Raw genomic sequence first — 23,730 nt, 5'->3', positions numbered from 1 at the left:
AACAGATTTGTTTTGACTGAATTATTAAAATAAGTATTGGTCTTTAAGAAATATCATTAATACAAAAGGTTGTAGCATTTTCTTTCCTGAAGAGCTATGACCAAGAGCAGGGTGGAAAACCGAGTATGAAAGATATAGGGCGAAACAGTCTGTGTCACGAAGAGAGGAACAAATGTGCAAGGCTTATGTGTGTTTTCAGCGGGACACATGATATGTAGCAGAGACTGAGCAGTAGACACACCTGGAACAGAGTCTTGACTGTACCACTAAGGAATGATGAAACTTGGGCCAGTTATTAACTTCTCTGAGCCCAACAGCCTCAAATTTTGATCAGTGAATAGTGATGCTTGGTATTGTTGCAGCCTCTTGGGAGCACCTCTGGGTCTTGGTGTTTCATTGAATCATAGCAGAAGCAGGATGTCACCTACAGCAATGGGGATGACCCATTTGATAGTTTAGTTCTACAGTTTTAGTTTTTTAAAGCTGGATCATTTATTAATTATAGAACACATATGTGAGTATAATGTCACTTAAGATTCAAATAATACTGAATACAGCTGAAGTATAAAGTGCGAGTATGATGTAGTAATATGGTATTACTTTTCTGAATCTAAGCATTTAATGAAGAAGAGATGTAATGAAACAGGCACTTAAGAGATATTGTGGTAGATGGGATAATAATCTACCAGAGACAGGAGGAGTTTTTGGTTTGCTTAACCCATGAGATAACTACAGTTATCATCAGTAATAGTGGTCATGCAAAACCTTGGCAAACTGATGCTAAAGCAATCATGATTTTTTTCATACTTCATTTTGAGTTGATGTTCTTGAATAGTAGAACTGTTCTATCATTTTTACTGTATATTTCTTACTATGAAATAGAAAATATACATTTTTGTGGTTTGGCTTGGAAATGTATTTCAAAAGTTTTTGCTTTTTCTCAATTCTCTTTTCTTTCTTAATATTTCTCATTATGTCATATGCTTTATGGAAATTGCTTGACAGATAAACAGTTTAAATGAACGAATTCTTGGAAAGTAACTATGTGAAATGGCTTCTATTTTCCTGCAAGAATTTAGACTATTATTTTCTCAGGCTTTAATTTTGATTTAGCTCCCGTCTTTTCATACACATATATACATGAAAAATAATGAAAGTAGAGAAATTAGCAGCCCAAAGCTCTTTTACTGGATTAGATTTGTAAGTTCTGAAGCAACTTTGTATAGACCTTGTAGATCTACTATTGTAGTAGTCTTTGAAATGAGTATTATGGATAAATAGAACGTGCAGTAGAAACTACATCCAAACAGAAAATGGAAGGCATGTGTTTTTAAATGAAGTCTAACTTAAAATATAATAACCTTATGTGTAATACTAGGTACTTTTGCTATGTTAAAAAATTCATAGTGCTGTGTAAAATTCTAGTTGCTAAATCCTGCTTTTGCTGCTGCTCTGCATGATATTTCCCCTGTAGAAGAACGGAAAGCCATGCCTGCCATGTCATAAGTCACTGAAAATAGATTGCTCACTTAAATGTGATTTTCTCTTCATCTTGCTGTTCTTTCATTTTTCTGCCAACTCAGGTTAGTAAAAGTGAGCTATTCAGCTGCTTTATTCTGCATTACTTTGGGAGCAGTAATGTACATAGCCAGTGTTCCCAGTAATTAACTGAAAAACGTATTATTTACTCCTTCCTAACCTTGCCTCACTGAGAAGCAAGCATCTAACGTGCAGCCTCCCTGTGCTCCTAAGTCTACATTGTGAAATACATGAAATTTCTCCACCTTATATTGATAAAATAATTTAAAAAGAAGAGAAACATAAAAACTTTAGGAGTGTAAGTGTGAACTTTGGAACATGTTTGATTCCCTGAGCTAGAATCTTTTTTCACTGAGAGTACATTCTTTTATGCAGCACAACTATGACCGTGTGAGTCACAGTGCACTTTAAAATTAAACTGTCTCCTGATTTTTAAAAATAACAAGCCAAAATGTTATTTTTAATTTGATAAATTATTATTTTTCCCAAATATTGGCAAAACTTTTTGAATTCCAATGTGTACCATTTATTTTTATGGTTGTGGTCCATAATGACCTACTCCAGAATTAAGTTTCCAGAAATACAGAAAACCATTTTGAATTTAAGAATATCTAATACTAGAAACTTTAATACTGGAAAACATTGAGAAATCGATTCCATAATTAAATGAAAAGAAAGAACTATCTTTAAATAGTTTATCTATTACTTTGCACGTCTCTCTATATAAAACAAATTGGTGCTAGGCCAATTTAAAGAATTCAAATGCTCCTCTATATCTGGTTTATTTTAATTTTTTTTTTTGATGTTGCCTTTTAGATCTGGTGCTCCCTCTCCATTAAGTAAGGTAAGTGTGTTTTGGGTTTTTATTGTTTCACTGTAAGTGTACAGTTTGGTGGCACTGTTATGCAAGTATCCTCACCATCCATTTCTAGATGTTTTTCATCTTCTGAAAAAGATAGCACCCACTAAGTGATAACACCTTTTTCCCCAGATTGAGGCAGCCACAGTTCTACTATCTGTCTGTATGAGTTTAATTACTCCAGCTACTACATAGAAGTGAACTCATAGAGTATCTGTCCTTTTGTGATTGTTTTCATGTCCTCAGGACTCAACCAGGTTCTAACATGTATAAAAATGTCCTTTTGAGGTTGCATAGTGTTCAGTTGTATGTGGTACTATACTTAATCTTTTGAATTGTAAATACTGTCATTCCTACCCATGAAGCTGGGTGAACAAATATCAGTTTGAGTCCCAAGTTTGAGCTCTTATGGATGTGCACACAGAAGTGGAATTACTAGGTCATACAGTAATTCTACTTTAAATTTTTACTGAAGGAAAGATAAGTTTTATGTGTATGTATTCTCTTTAGTTTTAGTTTCTCTGTCTCATGTATTAGTATAGTATATGTGATTTAGCCTTCTGTTTATACCCAAAGAGTTTAAGCTAAGAGTTGCGTTTCTCTTTTGTAAGATTTGGGTTTTGGGGAAGATCAGAGCTCCAGAGAAAGAGGGAGACACACATAGAGAAAAGGGATTGAAGATTGTCCATCCACTGATTCACTCTCCAGATAGCTGAAATGGTCAGGGCTGGCTAGGCTGAAGCAAAGGAGCTAAAACTCCATCCAGTTCTCCCATGTGGTCATACAAGCAATCGGACCATCCTATGCTGCTTTCTTGGGTGCATTAGCTAGAAACTGGTTTGGAAGTGCAGCAGCTGGAACTTGAACTTGTGCTTATGTTAGATGCTGGCCTCTCAGGCAGTTTAACTTGGGACACCAAAATGCCAGCCCTAGGAAACATTCTAATGAATTTATATTGCAGCTGAAAATAAAAATATCATGAAATATTTTAGTGGTGGGAAGCATTTTAATGTAATATGAATCACAGCTCTAGAGACAGACGAGACATTCCATCATATTATGTATGATTAATGGTAGACAAATCAGTTATAATTATATGTATTTCCTTTTGCATTCCTTTGGTTGTTGTTGTTTCCTTTTCAAGATGTACTTATTTCATTGGGAAGACATATTTACAGAGAGGAAAGACAGAGGGAGAAAGATCTTCCATCCTCTGGTTCATTCCCCAGATGGCCACAGTGGTCAAAGCTGAGCGAATCTGAAGCCAGGAGCCAGAGCTTCTTTTGGATCTCCTACATGGGAGCAGGGTCCCAAGGACGTTAGCCATCCTCCGCTGTTTTCCTAGGCTACAAGCAGGAGCTGGAACAGAAGTAGAGTAGTCATGACATGAACCAGCACCCATATGGGATTCCCTGATTGCAGGCAGATGGTTAGACAGTTGAGCCATCATGCCAACCTATCTTTTTATATTTCTTTGAAAGTTTATCATTTTTTTATTTTACTTTTTATTATTATTATTATGATACAGTTCCATAGGCCCTTAGACTTCCCTTATCCCCTCCCCAAATCCTTCCTCCTTCACTGAGTTCCCCTATATCGTTACTGTAGTATAATTCTTCATACACAATCATATGTCCATCATTATGGGCATGGACAATGGCAGAGAGTCCAGCATCCTATTGTCAAGATATAGGTAAACAGTTTCATTGGGAGTCCATCTTTATCTGGAAGTAAAGATGAATACTGCGTTGTATCCTCACATCTGGATGGGATAGTTTGCATTACACAGTTACTATACATCCCCTTAAATGAAAAGCCACAAAACAAAATCAACAGGAAGAAAAAAAAGAAAGAAATCAACAACACCATGAAGTTAAATAACATGCTACAGAATGAAAAATATGTCACTGAAGAAATGAAAAAGAAAATCATGAACCTTCTTAAAGAAAACAATGCTACTGTATGATTTATGAACCATTGAAGAATTTAAACAGAAGAGGGTGTTTTGAAGAGACAAAACTAACAAAAAATATCAAAATCCATGAGATATAGTTTCCACTGATCTGTGTTGGTGAAATGTGTCTCCTATAGGCAACAAATAGATGGGTTTTGTTTTTGGACAAGACCAGTGCTTGCTTGACTTGATACCTGAGTTTCTCCCAGGGACCTTGAACTGTCACATGAAACAAACTCCCTGGTTATTCTGAATCATAGTGACATTTCAAAGCATTTTGTCCAAGTGAAAAAAAGTGTGCTTACACACACACACACACACACACACACACACACACACATACACACACACACACAGTGTGTGTATGTATTTGTGTGTATTTATGTATGCTAAAGGCAGAATGGTGGAAAGAAACAGGAAAATACAGGGAGAGCTTCTTTACCCATGGATCACTTCCTAGTCGCCTGCAACAGCTGGGACTGGACCAGGCCTAAGCCATGAGCATGGAGTTCTAGCCAGGTCTTCTGGAGTGTCAGAGTCCGAATGTTCAGAACATCATCTGCTGCATTCCTAAATCAAAGGCAGAGTAGCTGATCCCAACCAGTACTCTGATATGAGATGCAGGCATCCCAAGAAATGATTTAATTTGCTGTACCACAAGAGCTGTCATATGTGAAAAATCTGACATGTGACTACCAAGTAGAACATGATAAAATTGTGTCATCCTTTAGAATGATCTGTTTATTTTGGCCGCATCAAATTTTCTAACTTCTTTTATTGATAGGGTGATTTGGATCTCTCTAGAGGTTGTTGTTATATAAAGTATTTTTTTTAATACATTATTGTAGGGACTGGCTTCGTGCCATAGCAGGTATTGCACCGGTTCAAGTGCTGGCTAATCCACTTCTGATTCAGTTCCATGCTAATGAGCCTACAAAAGCATTGAAGCACAGCTGAATACCTGGCCCTTGCACCAATGTATATAACTTGAATAGAGTTCCAGGCTCTTGATTTTGTTCTGGCCCAGATCCAGCTGTTGTTGTCATTTGAAAAGTGGATGAGGGTTTGGCACAAAGCTAGTGGCTAAATCACTGCCTTGCATGAGCTGGAATCCAATATGGGTGTCCTACCTGCTCCAGTTCCCATGCAGCTCCCTGCTTATGACCTGGGAAGGCAGTAGAGGATGGCCCAAAGCCTTGGAACCCTGCACCCGCATGGGAGACCTGGAAGAAGTGTCTGGCTCCTGGCTTGGATAAGCTCAGCTCCTGCCATTGTAGCCACTTAGGGAGTGAACCAGTGGACCGAAGATCTCTCTCTTTCTCCTTCTCTCTGTAAATCTACCTTTCCAATAAAAATAAATAAATCAAAAAAAAAAAGTGGATGGAAGATCTCTTTATCTCTTCTCTCCTCTTTTCCTGTCACCTCTTGCTCTATTTCTGTCTTCTCCTCTTCTCCTTCCCCCCTTCTCTCTCTCTCTTCCTCCTCCCTGTAATTCTGCATTTCAAATGCATAATTTAAGAAAATGCAGTGTTATAGATAGACCTTCATTTCTACATTTATAGCAATATGTTATTGCTGTCATTAAATTTTCTTTTTTTTCAATTTTTTTTTATTTTGACATTCTTTACATAGTTAATTAGATTAAAAAGGTTCAAGGGCTACAGGAAAGTGGATAATACTAATATGTTTTCCATATTGTTAGCTTCATATTTAAAGGGGGGTATTTAAGGGAGAAGCCCACCCAATTTCCCACCCTCCCCAGGTCCCGGATGTAGGGCATGCTCTGAGGTTCTTGCTCAAGTGGTTTTGATATTGCCACAGTTATGAATCGCTGTCAATCTTGCCACTCCAAGCACTATGAGATCTTTGAAAAATCCACTGATTGAAATAGTCCATCATAGCTGAGATGGTTGGTTGACCTGTTCTGTCTTCTCTCTTTTCTTCGTTAGGGTTCTGAGTCCAGCATTTAGATTAGGAAGATCTCCAAAGAAACTTCTTGTATGTGCTAACAAGTACAGGGCCTGGCACCGTCCATCGCTCCAATCAGCTGGTGGCTGCAATTGCTGGGTTGGTTCTGTTTTCACTCCCGACTTCCACTGGAACCAATGGGTGTTGCAGTCCAACCTGGTTCTGCCCAGCACATACTTGGCCCTCACATAAACCAGCGGGAGCTGCAGCCTAGTTGGAGCGACCCACAATAACCCCCACCAGGCCCACCCCCTACCCTGGTTTGCCAGTAAGTGTAGCAGTAATCCAGTCTGTCCCACACCCCATTCCACCCCAGCCGCTATCTTAGTTTTATGTCCTCCTGTGGAAGAGGTAACCCAAGAGGGATGAGCCCACTATTTCCCTCCCAGGCCTCTCCCACTCCCAGATTCCAGTTGATGCTGCATCTAAGCCCAAACAACCCTCACCCACTTTAATTTCGTTTGCACCAGTAGGAATAATCCGCCCAGCGTTTCCCTGATCTAGTCCCATGAGGCACACAGGTGTGGTAGCTCTGCCTAGTCTGGTCTGCCCCCATCCCAGCCCATGCTCTCGTGCGGAAGTAGCTGTCCTGCAAAGGAACCCTCCCTTATTCTCCTGCCGGCTCTGCCCACTTCCTTTCTTGTTCTCAGGCTGGTTGGGCACTGTGGTCTCTTCTGGTACAGGCAACCTCACCTCGGCATTCCATATTGTGCACTAGTCTTTGTTGCGACTGAACCTGGGTCGACCCATACTGGTGCCTGGATTTGCCAGTGGATGACGTGGACAGATTCAGCCTGGTCTTGCCCCCACGTCTGCCAAGTGTATGCCAGTGGGATACTTTCCATGGCCTGTTCTGGGCTGTTTCCTATCATGTTTCTTGTGCTGACCTGCCGGGTCTGTGACCTGCCAGAGGAGTTGCCCAGGCTCCTCCATCAGAACCTCTCCCAATGCCAGGTTTCACGCTTACCAGTGGGTCCATGAGCCAACCCTACTCAGTCCACCTCCTGTCATAGCAGGAACTGTGGCTTTTCCTAACTGGCCTTCAACCCAATCTGGTTCTTGCTGTTGGATGTTCCAGCCCAGCCATGGTTTATCCATACCCACGTATGGCTCACACATGGCTCAGTAGGGGTTTGAGACCCTGCCTAGTCCATCCCACATCTGCCCTGGTCCTCCAGAGCACCAGGGGGAATCGGAGTCCGGCCCAGTTCGGTGCATCCAATCCCAGTCCACACTTGTGCCAAGGGAGACTACAACTGTTTCCAGATCAGAACGCAGCCCCCCTTCCAGGCCATGCGCCTCTTGGTGGGAACCTCAGCCCAGCTAGGGTTGTCCCCTTTGCTCCCCAACCGGGTTTGTTCCCAGCCACAGATCACCTGCCTGCCAATGGATGCTCTGACTCAGCTTGGCACAGCCCCTCCCCTGTCCCGAACACTGCCTTAGACACTGTGGCTTAGCATCCCTGGCTCCCACAGACCAGCAGGTACAAGAGCCTAGCTCGGCATGACCTCTAATCCCTCCTGGTTTCTAGTTTTACTTGTGGGCTAAGGTTTGCTCAGTCGTGCCTAAAATACTCTGTTCCATTACCAGTTGACACATTGGCCAGCTGTTGGAGCTACTTTTGCAGGACAAGCCCCAAGTCATAGCTTCTGCATGACTGGTATTTGGTGCTCAGCATTACTAGTGATTACAAGTTTTGCTAAGGAAGAGTTACTGCCTGTTTCAGGTCCTAGAAGCACAATGGGTTCAACCTGGAGCTAATTAAGCAGCAAATCAAAGAACCAAATCCCCAGAGCTCCCCAGCTGGGCGGCCAACAGGCGGAGCCTGGCACCAAATGGCGCACTGGCCACCCGGGGAAAACAGCTCACCATGTGCACGTGGCGGCTGTCCGGGATCCAGGCATGAGACACCCCGTCTGAGACCCACCAGCTGCCAGGAGGCTGCTGGAGGTTTAAATAACCCAGGCCCAAGGTCGCGCCCCTCCCCAATCCCATTCACCGCCCCATGAAGGTGGCGGGTGGGTCCCGGACCTGCCCAGTCCCGGAGGCCTCCCCCCCTCGGTCTACTCACCCCGAAGGAAGCGGCCCCCGAAACCCAGCAGGCCCGGGGAAAACAGCTCACCATGTGCACGTGGCGGCTGTCCGGGATCCAGGCATGAGACGCCCTGTCCTGAGACGCCCTGTCCTGAGACCCACCAGCTGTCATTAAATTTTCAATGTTACTTGGCAAGCAGAAATTTTTCCTAGCTTATCTGTATTAAAAATTGTCCTTTTTTTCCGAGAGGGGTTACCAGTGTCCACAATGCGGGACATTCCATTAACTTCTGCCAATCCTTTCAGTTCTGTTGGTGATTCTATATTCTGTTTGGAAGTCTGGATTTTTGTTGAAGATGCTTGAGTTGACAGCTTCTGAGCAGCAATATCTGCATTGCTCATATGTTTGTTTCTTTTGAAGTACTGAATGTTTGACATCTTAATTTAGTTGTATTTATGGACAAGTATATATCAGACAAATACTAATGAAGTCTGGACACTCTTACACATTCCTTGTGTCCTCAGTTCTTTTTCTTAAATAAAAATTCTTAAATTTCCTTAAAGTTTGAAACCGGATATGCAGTTGCAGCAGCGCCTGATGGTCCTGTCTTGGTCTTTCTGAATTTTATATGCTGTTAAATCTTATTTCTGCTTGTGGAACTAAATGTTAGTAGATTGAAATGAAGGCAGATACAAGTATTTCCAGGTAAAATAGAGTTTGGAAAGTTACTAGATATAAGTTTTATTTTTAAGTATATTAATTATTAATTCTTATTTTTGAAAATCCAGGAAAATAAATGTTAGGTTTTATTTCACTTGTTTTATTTACATGATATAAATGATGAAAAATAGTCAGCTACTCTCACATTGCTAATGACTTGACCCCTGCTTGTGAGTTATTCTCAGCTGTGCAATGTTTTGTAAATTAAATTTCTGTATTTTGAAGTCATTGGAAAAGGTTTCACATGAAGTCTCTTCAGGGTGAGAAAGAAAAAACAATGAACTTGTTCTGACAACATGATTACTATTGATATGCTTTAAAATTATTAGCAGGCATTATAATTTTTACCAGTAATTTTGTGTTCTGGAAATATATTTAGCTTTTATGTTAAATATATGAATAGAAGTCATTGTAATATTAGGCTAAATCTTTTATCATTTTAAGTATATTGCATTTAAGTTAAGATTTAAGGCATATTCTAATACTGGTTATTATAATTCTTGATTTCTTGAAAGCTTTCTTGAGCTTTTGCTATCACAAGATGTGCTGGGGGTGTCAGGGTTCTGTGAAGTGGGAGGCCTGCTGCTGGGTTGTGTAGGTTGACCCCAGTGTGTTGTGCATTTTCATTTGCAGTCTTCTCCAGCCACAACTGTTACATCTCCCAATTCTACACCAGCTAAAACTATTGACACATCTCCACCAGTTGATTTATTCGCAACTGCATCTGCAGCTGTCCCAGTCAGGTTAGTGAATGAGTCTGCCCTGAGCTGTTTATTCACATTTAATGAAGGCTTTGTTGTATTCTTTCATACTGTACCTAAATGATTTCACCAAAGGAAATGTCATCCTAGTAATGTGTGATGTTTTGCATTATTTTTGCTACAAAAAGTAGTGATTAGGAGGATCTACATTGCAGAAATTGCCTTGCTGATCACACATCTGGGAAAGGAAGAAGAATACACATATGTTAGTTGGTTATTATGAACTTTTATTTTTCTAAAAATGTTTCTTCCTGTGGGAAATTTTTAAAAGTGTCTCAACATACTTAAAAAAGCAAAAACTAAAAACAAAGCCCACTTATAGTTGTAGGGCAACTAGCAGGTACAAATGAGGAAATCCAACTCTGGGACTAGGAGAAGGCCTCGGAGATGTTTATAACCAGCTTTTGTAGCAACTAGAGACCACAAGAGTAGAAAGAAAGGAGAAATGACATGGCAGTTCTGTTAAATCTGAAAGCCCCCATTCATAGCTGCTATCTCAAATAAGAATTTTAGATGAACTCCTTTGATTCTTCTGCCTTGAGCAGATTTTGGTCTCATTTTGTCTGATACTGATTCTGATGGTTTGTTTGGTTTGATTCTGATTCTGGTTGTAAAGATCCTGTATTTGGAGACGTGAATTTTGAACGGAGCAATAGAGCCAAGGATTATATCCATATCAACTGTGTGCTTAGCTCTCTACTTGCTTAGTTACATTTTTTATAAAACAGTAACCTTGGTTTAAAGAAAAATCCAAGTCCTTTCTGCCACTGCTCTGAGATAAGCTGCTTTTTATAAACACCCTAAAGTCTTTATAAGTTCATTTTCCTTTTCCATTACTTAGTCCGGTTGTATCTATGAAAAGGACATAAAAACTAGTTATTATTTGAGACTTTTCAGGCTGCTTTAAAAAAAAAAGCAGAATAATTTCCTGAATGGAATACTACTTGGAAACCTAATAGGTTAAAAGAAAAAAGGCAAAGTTTAGGACTGCTTTTTATGAAACACTTAGGGAATAGGGAACCTTTGGCCTCATGCTTGGTACCTGGCTAGGTAACAATCAAGCCAGTGCTCTTCACAGCTAAATCTGCACTTAACCAAAACAGGGTCTTGTTAAAATGAAGATTCTCAGATAGTTGTTAGCAGGAAACCTGATATTTCACTTTTTTTTTCTTGTATGATTTTTGATATTTCATATTTCTAACTAGGTCCCAGGATGTTTCTGGCTTAGGGGCTCACATTCTGCATAGCTTGGCTCTAGATTACTCCTTTGAAATGTCTGCCAATAGGGACGTTTTACAAGCCCAGTTCCAATGGGGTAAGGAAAAAAATTCAGAGATAGTTTCAGGTGAGTTTCTTTGCAGACAAACTTGATATATAATACTCTAATTTAGAAAAATGGCAAGTTGGTGACCAATGACTTACTTTAGTATCCTTTGGTTTGTAGATAAGTCCTTTCAAATACTTTTTCTCCTGTGCAAAAAAAGCTCAAAAATAGAGAAAAGAGAACCTCAAAATTATGAGCTTTCTTGCTCTGTGGAATACCCTCCATGGATCAATTCCAGCCCACTAAGTTGTCTCAGTGCGGTTTTATTAAAACAAAGGCATGTTGATTTTCCTATGTATTGTTTGTGTCTTATGTCCTGCTAAAATGGCAAAGTTGAGTGATAGAAACTACCTAGCCTTCAAGTGCTAAATCACTAACCACCTGGCCTTTTATAGTAGTTCGCCAGCCCTTGGTAAGTGCTACACTCTCCAGAGTACTCTTCTATTGGATTTTTGGTATCCAAGGTCTTTTTATGTTTTCCTAAAAGCACCTTTACATTAAAGGTTTTTTTTTTTTCCAAAACAATTTCAAAAGCTGATTTCAAAGCTGGTGTATTCTCCTCACAGCACTTCGAAACCATCCAGTGATCTTCTGGACCTTCAGCCAGACTTTACCTCTGGAGCGGCGGCAGCAGCTGCGGCCCCTGCACCAGCGCCACCTGCTGGTGGAGCTACTGCTTGGGGAGGTGAGTGAAATCAGCAGGCCACTCTTCCACGTAGGAGGTTATTGTTATCAGGATACATTTACTTTCTGCATACACAAGAGAGTGTTAGAAACTTAAAAAGGAAAATACTAAGAAAAGCATAAATCACTTGAAATACAAAAGATCTTCAAAAGGTTCTTAAAACGTGTGTCATGACAAATCTATACATTGATTTCAAAATGCTTTCGTTCCATTTCTCCATGCACTTTTTATTTATTCATATATTGATAAACAGAGACAGCACCTCCCATACAGTTAAAATACTAAGTGGTTATAACTTTTATTTCAAGGTTTAACAAAAGCATATTTTTCTTTGATTCTGATTATTTTTAGCAATTGTTTTGAGATTCAGAACTTAAAGGATTGAATTCCCATGATTTTCTAAGATTATATTTCATCTAGAAAATGAAGATTTTAGTAACTAAACCCTGTGGCTGCTGGGAACAGGAAAAAAAAATCCCAACATCACTTATTGACCTGTATGCTCGATTATTGTGCAGTTTCCTAGGAAATCCCAAAGGAAGTTTACTTTCCTCTTTCCATTGTATCATTCTATGGGAGTATCTTTACCTTCTGTGGAAATAAAATACTGGTCAATAGCAAGGAGCTAATATTTTAATCACTTATGCTTCATTATGTACTCATAAAAAGAAAACTTCTAGTGCCACACAAATAGCCTTCTGCTAAATGACTTGGAAGATGTGCAATACCTTGCCAATGTCTCGTCATAGACAATCGCAGGTCTGGAAGCTATGACATTACAAGATGCTCTTCTGCTAAGTTGTAGCAACCAATGAGGGCAGAGCTGGTGAAAGCCATGCTGACGCCAGGACAAGAAAGCAAGCAAGTCTGTCTTGCTTCTGATGACACACTTGGTTGCCAGCTGGTATAGTGGAGAGTGGCTATTGGGAACAGCTGAGTTGGGCCAGCTGCTGATGATTTGAGAAATTAGCTGAAGAACCTTCTGTTTCTCAAAATTTTGGAGCTGGCCGTCTAACAAGCAGAAAATACTTTATCTCCTAGTTAACTGATCGCCAGCTGCTTTTTATTCCTTGGCTATTAATGTATTGGGTCTACATCCTCAAGTTTACAAATTGTTTCTAATATCAAGTACTCTTACATGCTGCAATTTTCTAGCATTGTTATGAAATACATAAACGTTGGTTGGAAAGAGCCTTTATTCTGGAGCAAGAGTGGGGGAATCTCAAGTCGTTTGCAGCTTGGAAGTTCCCAAATTCCATGATAGTAGCAGGTACACTTTTTAAAACTGCAAATGGCCAGGAAGAAGCACGCTAGTAGCATTTCTTCAGTGAGTGCCTCAGCCTGCTTGGACGCTGCTATGGTGAAATGTTTCAACTTTAGCTCTTGTTTCTTTGTATGCTGCCCTGAAACGGCCCTCAGTAGACCTTCTGGGAGAGGGTGAGTAGAGTTTACTGCTTACACTTGTGCTGAGCTGTGTATGTTAACGACTGTCTTCAGGTTGACCATCAGAGCCTGCTATATCTTTTGTCCTTGCCTTTTCTTCTCTTCCCTCTACTCCCCATCTCTGGTGAAATGTAGATTCTTTGGCTGCCCTCTCCTCCGTTCCTTCTGAAGCACAGATTTCAGACCCATTTGCACCAGAACCTGCCCCTCCCACTACAACTGCTGAAATCACAACCACTTCAGCTTCTGCCTCAACTACTACCACTGTCACTGCTGTCACTGCTGATGTGGATCTCTTCGGAGGTTAGTCAGTCATGTCCCTATTCTTTCTTTCAAGATTGTGAAGATTTAAAGAGTTAAAGTGTTTAAAATGTTTTGCCACCTATCAGTAGGCTTATGTACTTTGCAATTTATATATATTGCGCACACACACACATATATATACTTATCTTTATTAATTTCCCCAACTTTCTCCTCATTTCATTTTGGAGCTTTTATGGCAGAGGTTGCCATGCCTTAATCCCATTTGATCTTAAAGTGAACTTGAAGTTGCTTCTAGGGCTCTTGTCCTACACATGTTCCCCACCACAGTTTCTACACAAAAGTGGAGCCAGTGCTGTCTGTAATCTTCGAGTTTTTGTCCATATTAGAACAATCCCAGAGAATGTTTACAGAATATAGGTGGGTGATAATGACCTAAATGATTAATATTGGGGACTGAAAAACAGTGTAAAAGTCATTTTGATTGAAAGGTCTTTGAAGAGAGTTTAAGAATATCCCTGTTTTGGCAACTGTAAGTTCGCCTTTCAGACAGAACAAAGATGCCTTTAGTCACGTCTGCCTTTGAAATTTCAGGGAACAACTGAAGCAACACTTGCAGTGTAGATTGAAAACAGCTTTAGGTCAATCTTAGAAATGATCATCTAAAAATATGCTTTCTATGCAAATGTCAATTCTGATCCAATAAAATATTCTAGATTCTGCCAGTTTAATATGCTTGAACCTCCTGAACCACCTGAAGTTTATTTACATATTCCTGAGTGATGTTAATGTGAAAACCTAAAGACTTGCTCATATGAAAGACATTAAGTGGTGTTATATTCATTATAGTTTTATGTTTCTTCATTACCATATAACATGTTTCCCAGCGCATTTTGAGGATATGGTAAAGAAATTGGATGGAGCAAATGATGATGAGGAGCCAGAGGTATTTGGCAGACTGGTAGAATTAATATATCCTTCTGGAAACATACACACTGTCACATACCACTTTGCTGCGTGCTGTGCCCCAGTGTCTGCCTTGAGGTTAGCCAGCATCACACGAGGAAGACAAAGTAATGTCACAGTGTCATCAAAAATCATCTCCCCTGCGTTGCTCTGTTGATATTCCTGTCACAGGAAGAACTTGTTGTTGCTGTTTTTGTGACAGTAGGAAAGAGGATATTACAGACTCTTCAGTATTTTGTTATAAGGAGTCGCGTGGTATAGTTAGCTTTTTAGTCATGCCCTTATGTATTTTGACATGAAAAATTTTAAGTTTTTGCTTCCTTTCTCTTCTCCCTATTACTGGTGTTGAATAGGAATAACACAAAAACTGCAAGGAAAATAAAAAGATATGGACAGGATAAGTAACAGTTTTGCCCTGAAACATCTCTATTGTTTTGATCATTTGATTTTTCATTTTCAGTCCACTTATAGGGAATTTGATTACCTCTAAGAAATCAGTCAGCTCAGGCTTGCATCCCTCATAGCTCTCTAGAATAAAAAGACCCAAGATGTTTCCTTCAATACCCAGACTGACATTAGGCTATTTCTTTTTATCATTTGCTACTACTTTGGCTCTATGTCAAACAAAAAAAAAAACTTCTATGTCAAACAGAAAACTTGTTTGAAAAATGTTCATGATGATATTCTTAGTCTGCTTCAGTATGAACTGAAAGGACTGGCACCCCAGGGAATGCTGAGACTTCATGCCAACCAATGGTGCTGTTCTTGTGACTGCATATGTATATTTTCTTGTCCTCTGAGTGGAAAATGGTGAAGATGAGTACCACTGCGAATCTCATCACACTGGCTTTATGGATGTGGATAGCTCTGTGAAGTGGCTCCTGGCCTTGACAGCTGGAACAAGCATCCCTCTGTGCAGGAGTTGTCTTGCAGCTGTCAGTGATTTCCCCTAATTTCTTCCATGCCCTCTGTTGATTTATAAGAAATCCTTTAGAGCTTTGAGTTATATAAAAACCTAGACTGAAATCTCTTTGGCCAATTTGTATGGCCACTTGTTAATATTTTCTTTTTCTAAAATGGACAAGTGGTAGAAATGTAGGTTAATAAAGGCACCAATTATGTTTTATTTATACAATTTTAAAATATTTACTCTCAAGGTTCTGTATAATATAAAACTATCAAGTATACTTCCTTGGAAAGACAGTTAATAAATTTCAACTTCAAAATGAGGTAATTTCATAAATTGGATATTAAACACTAAAATTTTCTGTACATTTTCATACTGTACTTAAATTATGAATTTAGAAAATAGGAAATTTGCTTTTAACTGAAGTATATTCAGGATGATGGCTACATGTTTGATCAGCTCAATGTAATAAGTTCCATGTAAATCACTAAAATTTTTTGAGATATATTTATTAAATAATCTTAAAGTGAACTTCTAAAAATTAAAGTCTGTTTTCTGTGATCACAGCTAGTTTAAAGGCAGTGTTGTGCTTTAATAGTTTAACACGAAGTGTCTTGTTATTCATGATGTAAAGTTAGCTTGAACTAGAGTGCAAAGTTGATGCTAATTTAATTCCTCCCATTCATTCCATAAGGATATGCTTTGAACAAGCCTTCATGAGGGTGATAGTCTGCACTCATGAAACCAAGGAACTTAGCACACAAGCCTGCCTTCATTCACACATAGTGGTTAACAAATCAGCTTAATCAATCTTCCTTAAAACCAATACTTAAATATAAGCACTCACAACTGGATTTCATGTAAGAACCTTATAATTATGTGACCCTTGGCAAAAAGAAGGAACCAAAATGATGACTCTTAGGAGTTGAGAACAGTTGGAGCCATTGTGCCGATGGTTTATGTGGTTGGGGTGGACAGAGAGAATAGTTTAGACAGAGATAACACAGCTATTATGAGTTCTGAGAAAGGTAGTCATATGATGAAATGTTTGAGCCAAAAATTCTTCCTAGAGTAATCAAAAGCAAGGGAAAATGGTATGCAGCAGAGAGACCAGTGTGCTGGAAGAGCCTGGCTGGATCTGTGATTGTACAAAAGCAGGAGCCTGCATTTCCAGGAATAAAATGTTGGCAGTATGTAGAAATGAACTGCATTTGGGTGACAGCAGAAGAACTGGGTTAGAAATACCTTTAATTTGCTGAGCTGTATTAATAATGCAGGTATTAAGTGAAATTTGCTTGTTTGTTTTTTTAAATACGTGTCCGGCCTGGTTTAGTCCCTGATTGGGCTGACATCATCTAGGGGACTTGCTGTTGTCTCCTTTTCCTGAGCGGGAATCTCGAGCCACTGTGGTTTCTATTAGGTTCAGAAGTGACAGGGAGACAGGGTTTTTGTTCAAGCAGTTTTAGTTGTCACAGGAGAGAGTCTGAAGGGCTCCAGGGAAGCAGACAACCCAGGGCTACTTCTACATTGGGTTACCGCATGGGTAAATGGTCGCCTAGCGAATATAGCACTGGGCTGTTACATATCATAGGTGTGGGGGATGGGAGAAGGCAGCAGCTCCTAGTGCACGCTTGTGACGTGTAGCATGGACACTCATCACAGGTCCTCATCATGGCCGGTGTCAACATTTTGCTCAGAAAATGTTGGGTGATTTGGCATTCCAGACATCCCTGGATGGGAGTGTTGGCTTGACTTCTGCAGGGTGATGGAGTCACTTAGGCTCTGTACAACCTAACAGTTCCTCTTTAAAGAAAGTTTTGATGGAAGAAGATGACTTAAAATCATAATACTTAATTTTAAGCAACAGGAATTACGAGAAAGCTATATCTGGCTCACAGAGGGATATAAAGAACCTCTTGTAGGAATGTAGTTTGTAAATATGAATTTCGCCTTCCCATGTTTAAGTGACAGCCTGAAATGATCACCTATATCAGTATATTATTTGATTACACATTAGTCAAATCCTTGCTTAGTTTTTTTTATAGGATACATTTTATGTAATCTTTTTGAAGACCCATATATGCATGGATTATAACAACTTCTGTTCAAAAATAAATAAAATTTTTTTAAAAAATTTATTTGTTTTTATTGGAAAAGAAAGATTTGCAGAGAGAAGAAAAGACAGAGAGAAAGATCCTTTGTGCAATGGTTCACTCCGAAGTGGCTACAGTAGCTGGAGCTGAGCCACTCTGAAGCCAGGAGCTTCTTCCAGGTCTGCCAGAGACTTGGAGCATCCCCCATTGCTTTCCCAGGCCACAAGCAGGATGGGGAATGGAGCAGCCTGAATACAAATTGGCATATGCAAGGCCAGGAATTAGCCACTGAGCCATTGCACCAGGGCCCCAAAATAAACATGCTTTAATTCTATTTTTCATGAATCTTTGAATTGCCCCTGCATTTGTGACATGCAGCACAGTGTTTTGAAATGTGCTGACATTGTGAAATGGCAAAATTCAGCTTATTAAACTCATATTACCTCACTTTATTTGGCGGGAATGAGATCACTTATAGCCTTTGGTAATGTGATTGCTGTTGTTGCTTTTAGTCTTTCCAGGATTACTGACCTCAGTTTTGGGTTTTATAGAAATGAAAAGAAAGAAAACAAACCTTATTTGAAGCAAAATATGTACAGACGTCCCATCCTCTCCTGCACCTTTCCCTGTGTTCTGCCTCTGCCTTAAGGGTTTGCATGCTGCTTTAGGAGGTTTGCTAGGTCTGAAGTATGCTAAGCATACATCTAGGAGAGTAGGCCTGCCTTGTCCCCTGAAGGACTTTTCCCTGGAATGATTTGTTTGGCCTCTGCAGGAGGAGAGCAAGTCATTCTGCATAGCTAAGAAAGGCAAACAGGCCACTTAGTCTAACTTCACTGTGGGTGTGCTTTGGCCCCTTCCAGGGATATCTTTTTTCACTTCAAGTCCTTTCACCCCACTTGAGCCTTTCAGTTAATGTTTATTATTCCAAGACACAGAAAGCCTCCTTGAGTTACCAGAGTGTGATTCATATTTTGATCAGTCTAGGATGTGAGAAAGGAATTTCCTAGAGCTTCATGAACCAAGTAAATCTGATAAAGGAGATAGCTGTGTATCAATTCCCCAAATGCAATCAACAGACTCTTCATAAAGGCTGAAGGAGCAATGTTCTAGGGAACACTGGTAAATACCATGCAAGACAAATTTGGGATGGGAGTCTAATAGGTAAGTAGCAGGTTCCAAGTGCTTGTGGTACCCACTCTGCAGGTTCTTTCTCTTGGTTCCATTGCATTTTCAGGATTCAGATCCTCCATATTTTTGAAAATCTAGATTCGCTGTGCAAACTCGAGAACTTTTTGCCACAAGTAACATGAATTGTTGATCAAAATGCATTGGGAACCATTTATATACATCAGCCATTTATAAATGTATGAACTGCAACTGTCAAAATCATGATATACTCCCTATTTTTCTCTATAAATAATAATATATGTGTAATCTTAAAACATGAAAATTCATCTTTAACCTATTGAACGTCAATCATTGTGAAGTAACTAGGAAAATAGCATTTGAAATTCAATGCAAGTAAAAATAAAGGCACTAAAATATCATACTTCAATATTTCTATATCTTTATTTCTTGAAAATCAGCACTTGGCCATGTCTGAAAATGCTTTTCAAGGATAGTGAAGATGTAATTTGTGAATTTGTAAGCTTCTCATGTTAAGAATGTAATTTTCTGTGCACTAGGCTATAAAAATTTTAAAGCTAGAATTGTTTGCACTGAAATCATATATTTAATTTTCTTTGCTTAAAGAAGACATCCTGTATTTTAGGAGTCAATAGTCAGAGCCATTTTAAGGACACAGTAAAATAAGTATTACTTGGACATGAATGTGTAATGTGTAAAAATTATAACTAAAAAATTATTTTTGTGTTTTAATTTTTACATTCATTAATTTATACTGATACATAAAACATGCTTCTCAGAGCCCTTATACAATGAGAATCTTCTTCCCTTTTGGACCCTAATAGGCCTCAGGAGGGTCAACATTGTATTGCTTGCATGTTAACTAACATGAAGATGTGCAAAAATTAACTGTTTTATGACCACCAACAGTGCATGGGCCATAAAAATGTGTTTTTAAAAATTCATGTTGTATAAGGGAGCCTTCTTCACAGTTTAACTTGGTTCTTTTACTATATTTTCTTCTCTTTTTGTTCCTTTAATTTCTGTTGTTTTTAAAACTGCACCCAAGATGCCTTTGCAGCTTCTCCTGGGGAGGCCCCTGCAGCATCCGAAGGGGCCGCCGCACCTGCTACCCCAACCCCTGTAGCAGCAGCACTTGATGCATGTTCAGGAAATGGTGGGTTTAAAGTCATGAGTCAGTCTGTTACTTTTCTGTCCCAATGTGAAGCCGTTGTACTTAGATATAGCCATGTTTTCCTAATTTTGTTTTCCTCTGAATATAAGCTGCCATTCACCATAACTAAAGAAATAATGCCAGCATTTGAAACATTAAGACAATGAAATGCATACTTACAAAATTGGCAATTTTTCAAGATTGACAATTTTTATAGGTGCAAGTATGCTCTCTTAATGTTTTTTTTTCCTCTAATGCTGTACTGTAACATTGAGTTCAAATATACTGGCATGTTTTAATGAATTTTCATAGCTACCCAGCTGATCAGGTTAAATAGTGATTTGAAGGCTAGAAATCTCCAGTCCTAGACAATAAACTAATCTTACACCACTTTGCAGAGCTTTTACAGATTCAGTATTGTTCCAGTATTTCAGAGTATTAAGGTGTTTTGCAAAAGCACCCTAATCACTGGCTCCTGCTAGTAGGAGAGTCACTAAGCCCAAGTGACCTAGGTGTAGCTAGTGAGTAGGTGTCTGTAGTTGTGAAGGCTCTCTTGTCTCTTTCCTTACTGACGCTCTATGTGTCTCCACTTTCCTCTCCCAAAGACCCCTTTGCCCCATCTGAAGGTAGTGCAGAGGCTGCACCTGAGCTGGACCTCTTTGCAATGAAGCCACCTGAGAGCAGTGTTCCTGTAGTTACCCCTACAGCTAGCACAGCCCCTCCAGTTCCTGCAACTGCCCCTTCTCCTGCTCCCACCGCCGTAGCAGCTGCCACCGCTGCCACTACTGCTGCTACCACCGCCGCCGCCGCCACTACCACCACCTCCGCTGCCGCCGCCACCGCTGCTCCTCCTGCTCTAGATATCTTTGGTGGTAATGTTTTGTTGTTGTTGAACCCTTTCCACCTTCTGGATTGAATTCTGATCTTGGAGATGTACTGCCTATACAACTCCACTGCATGCATACTGTGTAATTAAATGGTTCTCCGGAAACCATTTGCTGCTTAGTTCAGAATTCTGCAAAGTGCTAAGAACGGAGAAGCAATCCTCTTAAGGCCTATTGTTCAAGCTGAGTAAAGGCTTGTGTGTTCTTGGTCTTAGATTTGTTTGAATCTGCTCCTGAAGTCGCTGCAGCGCCTAAGCCAGATGCTGCTCCTAGCATAGACCTGTTTGGTACAGGTAAAACCAAGCACCTCCTTCTTTCACGTAGTCTTGACTTAGATTTTTTTCATAATTAAACTCTGTATTCATCTGTGATAATGCGTTTGTTAGATTTTTGACTTTGATTTCAGCTTCCTACTACTTACTTCTCCTTGGTTTTGGTTTGTTTCACTTTTGGAAGATGCTTTCTCCTCTCCACCACAAGGGGCCTCTCCTGTGCCTGAGAGTTCTCTCACTGCAGACCTCTTATCCGGTGAGTGCTTTGTCACCAGGGCCATCCCTGCAGACTCCTGGTGGGGGCTTTGTGTCACAAGTGGATGCCATAACCTTGAGGGGAGGAGGGTGGGGGTGCCACATTTCTTTTAAATTCAAAAGCCACTTTACAAAGACTCTCATTCTTGGGCTTATCACCAGCTCCTGAGGATTAATATTTCAAATCAAAGGTTGGTAGAAGGAGATGTTTTCCTGTTACACTAAAACCTCCAACCTCAAAGAATCAAAATGCATTTTGTTCTAAAGGAAAGTATGTGCTTTAAAATCTGTTTACTTTTCCTTAATTGTTGAGAGGGTCTATCTGGAGCAATCACAGAGAGAAGGGCCTGGGCCAGCCAGGAAATCTCGACATGCCACTTGTCGAGGCTTACAATTTCCTTCTTGGTGGGATGACTTGTTCATATTCTGTGCTTTGCTGCAGTGGATGCATTTGCAGCACCATCTCCTGCAACCACTGCCTCTCCGGCCAAGGTGGAGTCTTCTGGAGTGATAGACCTTTTTGGAGGTGCGTATCTCTCCACCTTCAACACTTACGGATATTTTTTACCTTACAGATATTTTTCAGACATCATTTCTTACCATTTTTTCTGTTGACTATGTAACGTTATTTCCATGTCTTACATGCAAATTTAGATTTTTAAGACATTTTTTAATTTCTTTGCCATCATTATCTTCATCCTTATTAGTTCATAATTTTCATTGCATGACCTAACAAAACCAGATAAGTACCATTTAAAGTCTCTTGTTTTCTACCTTAATGTTGTTCATCCTAATGTAGAATCATTTCATTTGAAATTTCCTCCTCTAACGTTCATTTTTGTTGACTCTGTTTTTTGGTTATGTCTGTATTTCTAAATTCTGGAAGTAGTGTCAATACTACTAGATCATTCAGAATTGAGAACAAGCCAGTCCAAACTGAAAGCATCATCTTTACTTGTCAGGCTTCATTCTGTAGGGTTTGTTGACACTGGATTTACTGCTTTAAAATTCAAAGAATTGGAAAATGTTTGGGTGATTTAAATTTTTCTGCTCTTCCTTAATATGTTGCCTGAAGTTAGGAAAATGTATCAGATTGACTCTTGAACTACTCATTTGAATGCTATCTCTGAACTCCTCTGTTAGCAATAAGTTTAAAGGGAAACCATGATATTTCTAAGTATATGCATGGCTTTGAGCTACAATACCATCTTTAGCAAGTTCACCACACATTAAAACCTGCTGTGTGCAGAAGCATCGTGGTACTTGCTTAAAATTCTGTCAAATTCTGACCCTTGACACTTAGGTACCTGCAATTGGGGTTGCTAATTCCTGAATTTTTAAAAATGCTAATAGAGTTTCACATGGAAAGATATTTTATTAGACATTTTGATAACATTTTTTAAACTTTGATCTTGTAATGAATGACAGCTTTTAGTTCAAATGTTTTAATTCTTAAAAAAAATTCTCTTAATCATAAAGTCTTCTTTGACACTAAGCTGGTTAGAGCATAATTCAGTTCACTAGTTCATTTTGCATGTCCACAGGAGACAAGTGTCATGTCTATGTATTTCTTTTCATAGCACTCAAATGACATGCCATACTTACTGTCTACACTCTCTTACTTTCTTGCTGCATAATGGATAATGGATAGATGCATTTGGAAGTAGTGCTTCTGAACCCCAACCTGCACCTCAGGCTGCTTCTAGTTCATCAGCATCGGCAGATCTACTAGCCGGTAATTCAAGTTAAATGGCATTTTGGAAATGTTACATTGGGATATGTTTTTATAAGTAACATATGCTGCGTAAGTTGCAGGATATATTCTTTCTTTTCCTTTCAAGACTTGAAATTGAAGAATGAGACACTGAATGGTAGAAGGTTGACTATTTCCAAGATCTTGTCAAACTGTCTTAAATCACAGTGACTGACAAACCATCGCTGTGGCTCCTTGAATACTTCTAAGTTACCATACTTTCAAGCAGCGTATTTCTTTCTGTTTATCAAGGGGTAATATATTTACGTAGCAGCTCTTTACCTTGCAATATCCCAAAACTACCTTTTTCTTAAAAATAAAACTGTAAGAAAATATGCTGTGATGTCTGATCATTGGTTTTGTGTCACTCTAGGAGAAGTGGTTACAGATTTCTTCCTTTAGGTTCACATCACTGTTATTGAAGTAATTTTTTTTAAGACAAGTTGGACAAGTTGGCTATTTTTCCATCTGAAAATTCATAGCATAATCCCAGGTCAACATGGCCATCCTGTTAAATAGATTGTCCTAATTTGTTTAGAATTGTTACTTATTAGCAGGATAATGTGAGAATAATCAAAAGAAACAGTTTCAGGATTCTAAGGCAATGAAAACCAGGTATTGTTCTTCCTTAGGGCAAAGCAACATGTGCTTAATGGCAGTTAGAAATTATTGTTTTTATGGGAACATTTACCAGTTGCAAGACTTCAGTAGTATATACAGATTCAAATAATTAATGAAATGCAAAATATGTC

The 23,730-nt window shown here is 39.4% G+C and overlaps 1 protein-coding gene across 8 annotated transcripts in view; it reads left to right on the top strand.

Moving 5' to 3' along the window:
• The window catches only part of SNAP91 (synaptosome associated protein 91), a 121,267-nt gene that overhangs the window by 72,858 nt on the left and 24,679 nt on the right, over nucleotides 1-23,730 (top strand). For 2 of the 8 annotated variants that reach the window (XM_040983697.1, XM_040983695.1), the window contains 10 exons: nucleotides 2,356-2,383; nucleotides 9,709-9,818; nucleotides 11,727-11,845; nucleotides 13,424-13,591; nucleotides 19,710-19,817; nucleotides 20,420-20,686; nucleotides 20,914-20,991; nucleotides 21,155-21,226; nucleotides 21,668-21,751; nucleotides 22,877-22,960. In XM_040983697.1, the coding sequence (XP_040839631.1) occupies nucleotides 2,356-2,383; nucleotides 9,709-9,818; nucleotides 11,727-11,845; nucleotides 13,424-13,591; nucleotides 19,710-19,817; nucleotides 20,420-20,686; nucleotides 20,914-20,991; nucleotides 21,155-21,226; nucleotides 21,668-21,751; nucleotides 22,877-22,960 (1,118 nt within the window). Of the gene's footprint in view, nucleotides 1-2,355; nucleotides 2,384-9,708; nucleotides 9,819-11,726; nucleotides 11,846-13,267; nucleotides 13,283-13,423; nucleotides 13,592-19,709; nucleotides 19,818-20,419; nucleotides 20,687-20,913; nucleotides 20,992-21,154; nucleotides 21,227-21,667; nucleotides 21,752-22,876; nucleotides 22,961-23,730 lie in introns of all 8 variants that reach the window. The other 6 variants (XM_040983699.1, XM_040983698.1, XM_040983701.1 and 3 more) reach the window with 4 other exon arrangements.

Source organism: Ochotona curzoniae, unplaced genomic scaffold (assembly GCF_017591425.1).
Source record: "Ochotona curzoniae isolate NIBS_2020 unplaced genomic scaffold, NIBS_Ocur_1.0 contig_3819, whole genome shotgun sequence".
In the NCBI taxonomy this organism is placed as follows: Eukaryota; Metazoa; Chordata; class Mammalia; order Lagomorpha; family Ochotonidae; genus Ochotona; species Ochotona curzoniae.
This window is presented reverse-complemented; position numbering and strand designations above follow the sequence as displayed.